Raw genomic sequence first — 12,184 nt, 5'->3', positions numbered from 1 at the left:
TCATTTGTATAGATCTTAATCTTAGTTAAAATTTTTAAATATGTGATGCTGTTCTCAGAACTGCCTTCCCTACAAGTTTTTTTGTTCAAATTTTAAAGTATGAGGACTAAATTTACTGATGGAAATGAAACTTGAAAAGAGTTGCTGTCTTTCTTAGAGCTGTATCTTCACCTTGGCTCAGACAGTTTTTGTAGTGAGCTACAATTCTTAAGCTATACTGAAGCCTAGTTTTGTATGTGTGGTGTCGCTTCAGTCACGTCGGACTCTTTGTGCCCTTATGGACTGTAGCCTGCCAGACTCCTCTGGATTTCGGATTCAGACAAGAATAGTGGTGTGTTGCCATGCTCTCCTCCAGGGCGTCTTCCTAACCCAGGGATCGAACTTGTGTCTTTTGTCTCCTGCATTGGCAAGTGATTTCTTAACCACTGGTGCCACCTAGGAAGCCTAGTTTGCTATAACTCAAATCATAATATTCCCTCTCATAGGCTGCTCTTTTATTCTTCTTTTTCCAAATGGTATATAAACTAGCATTAAAAGGAATTTGACATAATTAAATCTCTTAATACAAAGGTAGCATACTAGAAGTTCTAGGAAGAATTTGTTTGGTCTCTTCAATTTTTTGACAGGAAAGAAGCTAGGTTTCACTTCAGTACAAATAGCTGGACACCTATTATTTTACATTTGGTCCTTTTTGAGCTCTTTTGTTTGTTACATCTTGGCCTCTGAAGACATTTGAGTTTATAATTTCTGTATTTAACATTTTGAGATTTTTTGTGATTTCTTTTTAATGTTTTCCCATTATATAGTAGTCTTATTAAAGGTTCTTCTGTACTGATTTGCACAGTTGTTCAGTGAAATAGCTGTTTCTGTGGTCATGTTGCAATTAGCATCCTGAATAACTATAGTACAATTTGTTTAGCTGTTAGATCCATCTTTCCTAAAATTTTCCTAAGATGTTTTTTGGCCCAAGGGATTCTTATTTCAACAAGAATTGTGTGGGATGTAGTTTGGGAAACTTTTAAACTATCTCAGAGAAATGCTTGGGATTTCTTTATAACTTTTTTGAGGTATAATTAAAATACAATAAAATGCTCATATTTAAAGTGTACACTTCTGGTCAGTTTTGCTTTATAAATCTGTGAAATCAAGAAAAAGAAGATTTCTGTCACCTTTACTATAATCCACTTATTCTTCTGGATCCTCTTTCCCAGGCAGGCACTGAAACTGATTGCTTTCACTGTAGTGATATTAGTTTGCATTTTTGAGGATTTCAAACCTTTGTTTTAGGGTTTCAATTATAATCTTTAGGTAATTTAGAATGAAACAGCTGTAATTTGTTAATAATAATACAGATAATTGATAAAATGTTTATGATTTATGATATCAGAGTTTTTAGAGTAAGAATTTTAAACCCAAATCTTCAAAATTATATGGGAATTACACTGTAATGCAGAGAAGGCAATGGCAACTCACTCCAGTACTCCTGCCTGGAAAATCCCATGGGCGGAGGAGTCTGGTAGGCTGCAGTCCATAATTTAATTAATAATTTCCCCTCAAAATTGAATCTGAGAAATATAATCATCTAGTAAAATCAGAGAAGTAATTAACTAGAAGCTTATAAGGAAACAGTTATAGACAGTAACTTTCTTACCCAGCCTCCTATTACTAAGATTATCATATTCAAACCCTCCTATAAATCATGTTAAAACAGAAATACTGACCTTAGTTACTCTGTGGGCCTAGTCTTAGAGAAACACGTCGGTCACCTGATCGGAAAAATTAAGTAGGAAATAAAAATACTTCAAAAAAATTTACTTGAAGTAGGGAAAGTAAATGAGGTAAAAATACCAGTAAATTTGACACTCCTAATGTAGTCCAGTCAAAAATATTACATAAAAATGTAATTAGTGATCTTAAATATCTCATAGGTTGTAGTTGCTTAATAATTACCAATTCTGAAAATGCTTTCCTCTGCTTTACAGTTAGCTCTTGGTCTTCTGTACTAGGATAGAAATACAGCATAATGAATGATAAATGTTAATTGTTTTCTAACATACATGATTTTAATGTCTTATGTTTGAAACCAGCCTTTTAAAAATATTCTAGATATATATAATATTGTTAGAAAAAACTGTTTTAAAGATGAAATTCAGTGGTTCAGTAAAAGAAAGTTATTGAGTTACTATAGTTACGGCTATTAGAATATTAGAAATTAAAATAAAAAATGGTAAAATGAAATTTTTTCAAAATTTTGACAGATCTCATAGAAATCTAAAGAAATGCTTAAAATACATGTTAAAGGTGGAAATGTTTTTCACAGGTCAAAACATTGGGTGCTTCACATTGCTGTTGGGAGTGTTAACATGGTATATAGTTTCCTGGAAAATCATTGGCAGTACCTCAGAAAGTTAAACATAGAGTTTACCATATGACCCAGAAATTCCATTCCTAGTTATTCGTTCTAGAGAATTGAAGACATATGTTCACACAAAGTTTTGTGCACGTACTCTTTAACAGCATTATTCCCAACAACCAAAAGGTGAATGTCCATTGATAAACAAATGGATAAACAATTTGGATAAACAAAATGCATTATCTCTATACGATGACTATAAAAAAGTTCTGATACATACTACATGGATGAACCTTTAAATCATGCTAAGTCAGTTAAGAAAGACCACCTTAATTATGTAATTTCATTTATATGAAAAATCTATAATAGGCAAATCTGAAGAAACAGAAAAGTGAGTGGTTGCTGGGGCTGGAGGAGATGGAATGGGGAGTGACTGCTAATAGGTACATACAGAGTTTCTGTTGAGGGTCTTGAAAATGCTCTGGGTAGTGGTGTTTGGTTGCATAACTTTGTGCATATACTAAAAATCACTGAATCGTACACTTTAAAAAGGTACATCAGAAAGAAGAGGTGGATATCAAGGTAGAATTCACAGAGCTAAGAAGGAGAATAGAAAAAACCAATTACGAGGAATTTACTTTCTAACGGAAAATGAATTTAAAGAGTGTCTGGTTAGAAACTAAAAGAGAAAGATTAATATGAGAGGATACTTTCTTGGAACTCACTTTAAAGTCTCTATTAAGGCTTTCTCCTTTGTATGAAACAAAAGCAGCTAGCGATTCTGTGATGTTCCGTCAAGATGTGTAAGAGAGAAACAGAAAAGCAAGACACAAATAGAATAAATCAGTATACCTGTTTCTTAGTTTCCACTGAGAAACGTATTGGTGGCGTTTGTCTCTCATGCTGGACAGAGAAGGCTCGGAGGCCTCTGTGTTCACTGCGGAGGCAGGAGTGGCAAGCAGGTGGGACATGCGCTGCCAGGCTCTGCACTCACTCCCTGGCACCACGTGGCACCGTGGCTGTGACTCACGATCCTGCTCACTCCAGACTTCAGAATCTTCTGGAATTACAGGCCCACTTAAGGTTAAGCCTATAAATCAAATTTATTCTGTAAAAATGTTTTCATTCAGCATATAAATATGGAATTTTAGAGGATTTGATTAAAATGATATCTCTAATAAAGCATTATATTAGAGCAAGTTACTCATACATTTTTTTGTACAAAAGGGCCTTTTCCTTAAATGTTGCATAAAAGTTTAGCATTTAAAGCAAGGGAATGCAGAGTTGTGTGTTGAAGTGGAAAATGAGGGTGTGGGGAGGTGCAAGCAGAAGCCGGGTAGCTTAGTGTTAGTCACTCAGTCATGTCTGACTCTTTGTGACCCCATGACTGTAGTCCACTAGATTCCTCTGGTCAGTGAAATTTCCATGCAGGACTACTGGAGTCGGTTGCCATTCCTTGGGGGTCTTCTCAACCCGGGGATCAAACCTGGGTCCTCCTACATTGCGGGCAGATTCTTTACCAACTGAGCCACCTGGGAAGCTTCAGCACTCTCTTTCTCTCACCCTGCCCACAACACCCTTTTGAAACACTTTCTCTCAACCCAGTTTTGAGAAATTTGTCAGAGTAAAAGAGCTTGATCAGGTGGAAATAGTACTTTCCTAGGAGTTAGAAGGCCTAATTTTTAACTTGTTTTCTCTGTTTAACTGTGTGGAATATGGAAAAGTCACTCAAATCAACCATCTTTTGTCAGTAATATTCTTCAGTGAAAGAGGTGGTTTAAAGTAGAGACTTCTGAGGACTCAAGCTGTTGCTATTTAATATTTTAATTTAGAGAATTTAATTAGTAAAAAAATTTATTGATACCAACAGTAAGAAGAAAACCCAATAAGAATGATCAGTTAGTGACCATTTCAGTAAAATATCTAGTTCAAGCCTTTGGGTTCATTTTTACTGCAAGCCACTGGGGTCAGAACCAAGACCTAACCAGGACCCTCATAAATCATAACAAAGAATCTTCAGATGCTACATGCAGTGAAATATGCCTGTAGCCAGCCTTTGCATCTCAGATCTTTGCAACTTGACTTCTGCAATTTAAACATCTTGGTTGTGTTCCACCAGTCTCTTGCATGCCGTAACAAGTAGGCATGTAGCCCCCATTTAGCAGGCTGTGAGGTTTTCTGAAACCCAGATTATCTGGAGACCTCTAAATTTTATGATGAAATTTTGTGAAAGTAAAAATGTTAGTCTCACAGTTGTGTGTGACTCTTTGCGACCCTGTGGACTATAACCCACCAGGGTCCTCTGTCCATGGGGGTTCTCCAGGCAAGAAGACTGGAGTGGGTTGCCATTTTCTTCTCCAGGGGATCCTCCCAACCCAGGGATCAAACCTGGGTCTCCTGCAGTGCAGGCAGATTCTTTACTGTCTGAGCCACCAGGGAATCCTTATTAAACATAAGGGAAATACAAATTAAAACCAAAATGAGATATCATTTCATATCACTGGAATAGCGGTGATTAAAAGCTCTGGCAATAACAAATGTTAGGTGTGGAGCAGCTGGAGCTCTCATATTTTATTGATGTTGAGTGTACTGCTGTAAATGCACTGTTTAGCAGTATCTGTCTCTACCCTATCACCTAGCAATTCTACTGTTAGTTATTTACCCCAAAGAAATGAAAATATATACTCACAAAAGAACTTATATAAGAATGTATAAAACAGCTTAATCATAATAGTCAAAGTTAGAAACAGTTCAGATTTTTATCAACAGGTAAATGGATAAAGAAGTTGTGGTGTATTCATACAGTGGACTACTCACTCAACAATAAGAATGAACAGACTACTGATATAACATGAATGAATCTAGACATAGAAAGTACCTTAAGAGTTCATTTTATATAAAGTCTGAGAACAGGCAAAACTAAACTAATACTGCTAGCAATCAGAAAGTGGTTGCCTCAGATAGAAGGGCTCTGAAATGGGTAATGGAATCTTCTAGATTGAAGGATATGTTTTTTATCTTGCTTTAGCTGTTGTTTACATAGGTTTTTATAGTTAGCAATACTCACTGTAATGAACACATGAGATGTATGCATTTTATTGTATGTAAATTGTGAAAGTGAAAGTCAGTCGTGTCCAACTCTTTGGGACTATACATTCCATGGAATTCTCCAGGCCAGAATACTGGAGTAGATAGCCTTTCCCTTCTCCAGGGGATCTTCCCAACCCGGGATCAAACCCAGGTCTCCCGCATTGCAGGTGGATTCTTTACCAGCTGAGCTGTTAGAGAAGCCCCATGTAAATTGTACCTCAATTTAAATGTAAAATGTAAATTTTACCTCAATTTAAAAAGTGTTAAGATAGTTGAATAATTATCAGTGTATAACAAATTCTGAAATTGGCTCTGTGTCATTCCCTTAAGAAGAAGGGGGCAGGGGAGTCCATATCCCAGTCTGAGGCAGAAACAGTGGGATTGAAGAACTAAGGATGTTCATTGGGAAGAAAAAGCAGAGGTGGGCAAGTAAATATGTTAGGAATTTTAATTCATTTGTTAATTTGTTGTTTCATAGAAATCAGTGATGTTTCTGAGTTCTGTTGTCTGTGATACATAAATTATATATTAGAGGAAATAAAATTCATCTAGATTTATCTCACAGGTATTATCTCAACTTTGGTATGTATTATATTTTCTAGATACCCAGATGTTTTTCTGAATATATTTAGAGTTTTAGATTGCAAAAGAATTTTTTTTGAAATGCTTGTAAACATCTGAAGCTTTTTATTTCCCAATCTTTGTCGTATTAGGGAGAATTTTTTTTCTTTGTTTATCTTCTATGAATAAAGCCATCAAAGTGCACTTTTAATTTTATACTTTAGTCTCCTTCAGAGTGTGAGACTACAGTGGTCATTAGTGTGTTTTTAAATTGAAGGTTTACAGTAGGGGTATATAAAAAATGCACTTTTTCATACCTAATGAACACTCTGTAAGTAGCCAGTTGTCTATCTTCTTTGTGAAATCTTCTGAAAATCTCATTTTTAGCCACATTCCATGAACAGGCTGCATTAGATCTTGAATGGATATAAACCCAAAGTGAAAGTGATTTCTCTGAAAACTGCATTTCCCCATTTACAAAGTAAAACTATTTAAAGATCTGTTCTTTTAAATCATGTTGTCTATGATCACGTTGTTAAAGTTTGAAAGTGTGAACTATATGAATAAGGAATTGATTGTATTTGTGTGATAATCTTTAGAATGAGAGGAGAGAATCAGAACTTTTTAAAAAAACAGTTATTAGAATTATCAGAAACATTAAGGTTTCTATTTATACTCAATATTGTAATGCTTCAGGCAAAGAGGATCCTTTAAAAGAAGAAAAAAAATTTCTGTAATACCTGGATGAATGTTACTTTATTCTGTAATACCTAGATATTAGGAAAGCAAATGGTATCAAATGGATAATTCCTTATCCAGTTTCACAATATTGAAAATATTTTTAACTGGATGTCTTGGTATTTGTCTTCTTGTAGCAAACTGCTTTCATTGATCTTATGGTACCATTAAAAGTTCATAAAAATTATTCTAGTTAGAGTTTTACAGTGCTAGAAATTAAACTTACATTTAACTGATTTTTATTTTTTCCATTTTTTTTCTTAACTAGGTTCTTTCTGATGTTTCTTGAGCTTATTCCCCTGCAGTTGATCTCATTCCTGTTGGCCTACTATTAAATTCCATGACAATACTAGGTTAATGTTCATTTTTAAGCCTCATTTATAGTACCAGGAAATTATGGAAAAGACTTGACCTATATATTAGATGATCTAATTTCTTCCATTCCTAGAAGTACCATACCTTTTATAAATAATCATTTTATAGTCATTTTCAAACTCTTTGACTTATTCTACACTAAAGAACATAGTTGAGTTTTTGGAAAGTACAGGATTTAACAGATTTGGTCTTTAATGGTCACACACATCTCTAAACATTATAATTAATGAAGCAGGAAATTGCATCTACATAAGATGAATGTTTATTTTGGAACAGTAATATTTCAAATACTGGTTTTCAAAAAATAATTTGGATTAATTTTTGGATTTCTCAATATTGTAAGTTGATAATGGTTTCTTGACGTTTATTTTATGAAGATGATTCATTTTACTGTTTTATGGTACTGGTAGGATTCTGATATTAAGTTGGTTTGTTGAGTTGTATAATTGTTTATATTAATATTTAAGTAATGAAATATTAGACAAATTTTGCAATCCGGGGGTAAATGTTACACCTAACACAATTTTTAAAAAGAAGCAAATAATGAATTCAGTGTTTTATATCTTTTCCTCATGGATGACCTACCCCTTAGTGTTAATATCAGATTTAAAAGGAGCTTCGTTGTGAATAGAGTAAGAGAAATTAGAGGTTCTCTTTTTTGGTGATCATAAAGACACAAAACAATTAATAGATATCCAAGAATGCATTCTAGTAAGATCTCTGAAGCATTGTGTCAGTGAAAGTTAACATAACTGACTGATGAAACTGTCAGGATTTGCAATGCAGTGAATGCTGAAATAGTCTTTACCAGCAATATAAGATGATCAGGATTTTGAAAGTTTTAGAACATTATGTTAAACTGTGATTATAGTTATAATGCATTGTCTCTTTGAGTTAAATTTGTAACCATAAAGATGTGCAGCATAATTGTTATGTATTTATTTACAGACTACAATTTCCGTCGCAGCTCAGTAAATAGTCTTTCCCCTGTTAGTGCTACCCTCTCTTCTGGGACTCCCAGCGTGCTTCCTTATACTTCAAGGCCTTACTCTTATCCAAGCTATTCCGTGTCACCAACGATACCTCTTGCTAATGGCAGCCATGTTGGACAGCGATTATATATCTCCAATCAGGCCTCATTCTTCTGAAGAAAATACTGTAAACAGGAATATGAAGTTTCTTTGTAAAGCATGCACATTAAAATAGTTTTATTTTAGAATCGGGTTTGTACATTTGGTTTTAAAATGAAAATTATATATTCAACATAGTAAATATCAGTCATAGTAAACATCAGAATAGCCTGCAGTTGTAAAACTTATAAAAATGCTACAGTTAAAGAGTTACTCAGTGATTTCTCTTGATAAAGGTATAACAAACTACTGTTCATTTTAAATTTTGGGGATTTTAAATAACTTCTGATTCTTGAGTGGTCATTAGAACCCAGAAGTTTACATTAAATTTTTTCATTGTAACTTTACTAAATAGAGTTTCACAAGTGTTAAAGCACTAGATTTGATTACCAAGGATCACTTATCTGTATCAGAGATTAGAACAATTATATAACCAGAAGCATCTAACTATTATGTAAAAAGAAATGAAGGGCAAAAAGATTAAGATGCAAATTTTATGCAGTACTAAAGAAAAAGTCTACCATTGTGGTCCTTGAAAATAACTATAAATATTTTAGTTAATTATTTGTTGTAGAAATAAATTATAATTTTGCTGTTAATATATTCAAGGTTTTTGTAGTTATACTTCTGTGTTTTTGATATTCGATGTATAGTTGAGTAAGTGTTACGGTGTTTTAATGTTGAAATCATGTGTTGTTTAATTTTTGTACTTGAATTCAAATTCTTTGACATTAAATATACAGTGTTTCTAATATGCCTATGTCTCACTTGTTTATTAGTATGTGCAAAAAGTTTAGTTCTCACAATTGTCTGGCCCTTCTAAAAACCAGTTTCCCCTACTTGGCATGCATAGGCTCAGTGTCTTCATTGGGATCAAAGCAAAGGATAATGCAGGAAGAAAATTAATAGTTTTGTGAAGCATACTAATAAAGTCCTTTTTAGGGACCAGTAGAAATATTTTGTTGATTTACCCAGTGATATTTCCCCTCTTTCTGATGAATAATTAATGAACTCAGGTCATTTGGGCTGTTTAATAGTTCAGCAGCATACATCTGTGATCAGTTTCTAATGATGGTTTCCATAAGAGAAAAAAATCTTTGCACTGGTTAGATACCAGATACTAGCTTTGATAATCATCTCATTGTATGGAATATAGGGTTTTGACAAGTAGAATATTAAATAGCTGCATATATTTCTTCTACTGACATTATTTTAGCAGAAGTTATCGGACATAGTAAATTAGTCTTGTTTTCATCCTCCAAAGAAGGTTCATTCCATCGGACCGTACTTAATACTTTCTCTAGGTTGTTGCCTTGGATTTTCAAATTTAAATGAGCATAGACATTGTCCTTAACTAGTGTTGATTTTTTTCTGACGTCTGATTTTACAGTTTTTGACTTCTATGATTCACAGCTTCATGTCACTCCTTCAGCAAACATACAGTGAGTATTTTGTCAACTGCTTATGGAAATACCCTTGAGATGCAGAGGTGACTCAGGTTCAAACCAGAAGATAAATGGACAAATTAATGCAGTTTTTCATAGAAACATTTGGAATGGCCCAAATATAATTACAAGTTCCCACATAACTTTTTCACTTAAAATATTATACAGCTGACCCTTGAGCAATAAAATGTGTGTGTTCACTTATATGTGAATTTTTTTCAATAAATACGTTCTGCTATAGTACATCATCTGTGGTTGGTTGAATCTGCCAGTATGGAACCATGGATACTGGAATGTGGATACTCCTAACCCACTGTGTTCTTGGAGGATCAACTGTACATCACAATTCAGAGAGTTTACCAATCACACAGTGCATTTGGAGATCCGTAGTTATATGGTGGGAAACATACAAACTTTGGCCTTTGATTACCATTTCTGCCATAGCTGCCATACCTGTATGGCAGGTATATACAAGCCTCAGGTTTGATTACCTGTTCTGCCACCGCCAAGTAAGAACTCTGAGTTTCTACATGATTTTTAATCCCTCAAAGCTATAATTTCAAATCTGTATAATCATGGTAACTTTACAACGTTAAAGGTAAAACACTTCCAAATAGCACTCAAGTGGTAGCCTGTATTGTTTAGGTGTAATTATGTAATATATAGTAGTCATTTAATGTACTGGTTTCTCATTCTTTCTGTTCCCTTTAACCAGAAATATATAAATCAGTGCATTCATATCAAGCACTGTCTCTGTGATGTAATGTTTGAGCTTGTAATGGTTGATGTAATGGTTAATTTTGTTCATACTGCATATGAAATTTCACTTGTGAACATAGCTACTAATTACTTGCTGCTTTAATTCTTATAGCAAAGGCTTTATAATAAGCTATTAACCACAAGCCATTATTAATTGGTAATTTTATTAGCTATGTCATGCAGCTCACTGGGCAGGGAAACACTTCTAAAGACAGCCGTTGATAAAATTTTTTGTGCAACTTTGTGCAAGGAGCTATGGCTGAAATATGAAGTACTAAGTACCTATGATCCTTGGCTTGCATAAAAACCCTGGTAAGCAGAAAGATCACAGAAATTACACAGAGAGTTTAACCTTACCTCTCTTCTCTGGTTTTCCTTTTACAATATTAGAGTACGGATGTTTTCCCTAACTATGACTCACAATCTAAAGGCCATCATAGAAGAAGGTGAAAGTCCAGTCTAAAAAGGAAAGCCTGTGTGGCAAGAAAATGCTATCAGTTATGTCAAAAGACAAATGATAAAGCTTGAAAAATAACTGAATTGATTCACAAAGTGCTAATCTCTAATATTTATAAATATCAATGGAAAGAACTTCCACTCGAGGAAAATGGGCAAAATGTATGAAGGCAGAAGACCTGGCCCTTAAACACATGGAAAGGTGCTTTATCTCAAAACAATGCAATCTGAAAAGTTAGATTTGCAGGAATTCAGAAGGTTGATCAACCTTTTGAAGCATTGAATAAAATGAGCATTCTCATACATTGCAGGTGAGATTATAAATTAGTGTAATTCATGTAGAGAGCAATTATTCAGCTATCCTCCAAAATTACAAATACTTAAATCTTTGATCCAGAAGTCCTACTTCTGGAATATACTTGCACATGTGTGTGAAATAGTATGTGTAAAACTATTCATTGAAACATTTTGTAACTGTAATACTCATCACTAGTGAAAGTTGCTTAGTCCTGTCCAACTCTTTGGGACCTCATGGACTATACAGTCCATGGAATTAAGGCCAGAATACTGGAGTGGGTAGCCTTTCCCTTCTCTAGGGCATATTCCCAACCCACGGATTGAACCCAGGTCTCCCACATTGCAGGCGGATCTTTACCAGCTGAGCCACCAGAGAAGCCCAAGAATACTTGAGTGGGTAGCCTATCACTTCTCTAGCAGATCTTCCCGACCCAGGAACCGAACTGGGATCTCCTACACTGCAGGCGGATTCTTTGCCAACTGAGTTATCAAGGAAGCCCTCATTAGGGGGCTGATTAAATAATACATTTATTGGTGCATAGTAAGAGTTGGACTGTAAGGAGGGCTGAGCACAGAAGATGCTTTTGAACTGTGGTGTTGGAGAAGACTTGCGAGTCCCTTGGATTGCTAGGAGATCCAACCAGTCCATCCTAAGGGAAATCGGTCCTGGGTGTTCATTGGAAGGACTCATGTTAAAGCTGAAACTCCAGTATTTTGGCCACCTGATGCGAAGAGCTGACTCATTTTAAAAGACACTGATGTTGGGAAAGATTGAAGGCAGGAGGAGAGGGGATAACAGAGGATGACATGGTTAGATGGCGTCACCGACTCAATGGACATGAGTTTGGGTAAACTCCAGGAGTTGGAGATGGACAGGGAGGCCTGGCGTGGTGCGGTACATGGGGTAGCAAAGAGCTGGACGCGACTGAACTGAACTGAAAAGGTTGTATAAAATAATATTCTTTATTCCTAATATAGAA

At 34.9% G+C, this 12,184-nt stretch overlaps 1 protein-coding gene across 1 annotated transcript in view; it reads left to right on the top strand.

The window, feature by feature from the left end:
- The window catches only part of RBM46 (RNA binding motif protein 46), a 43,211-nt gene extending 34,946 nt beyond the window's left edge, over positions 1-8,265 (top strand). Inside the window, exon 4 of the mRNA XM_052654937.1 lies at positions 8,066-8,265. Within this exon, the coding sequence (XP_052510897.1) occupies positions 8,066-8,265 (200 nt within the window). The remainder of the gene's footprint in view (positions 1-8,065) is intronic.
- Positions 8,266-12,184: the final 3,919 nt, after the last annotated feature.

This window comes from Budorcas taxicolor, chromosome 17 (assembly GCF_023091745.1).
Source record: "Budorcas taxicolor isolate Tak-1 chromosome 17, Takin1.1, whole genome shotgun sequence".
NCBI lineage: Eukaryota > Metazoa > Chordata > Mammalia > Artiodactyla > Bovidae > Budorcas > Budorcas taxicolor.
This window is presented reverse-complemented; position numbering and strand designations above follow the sequence as displayed.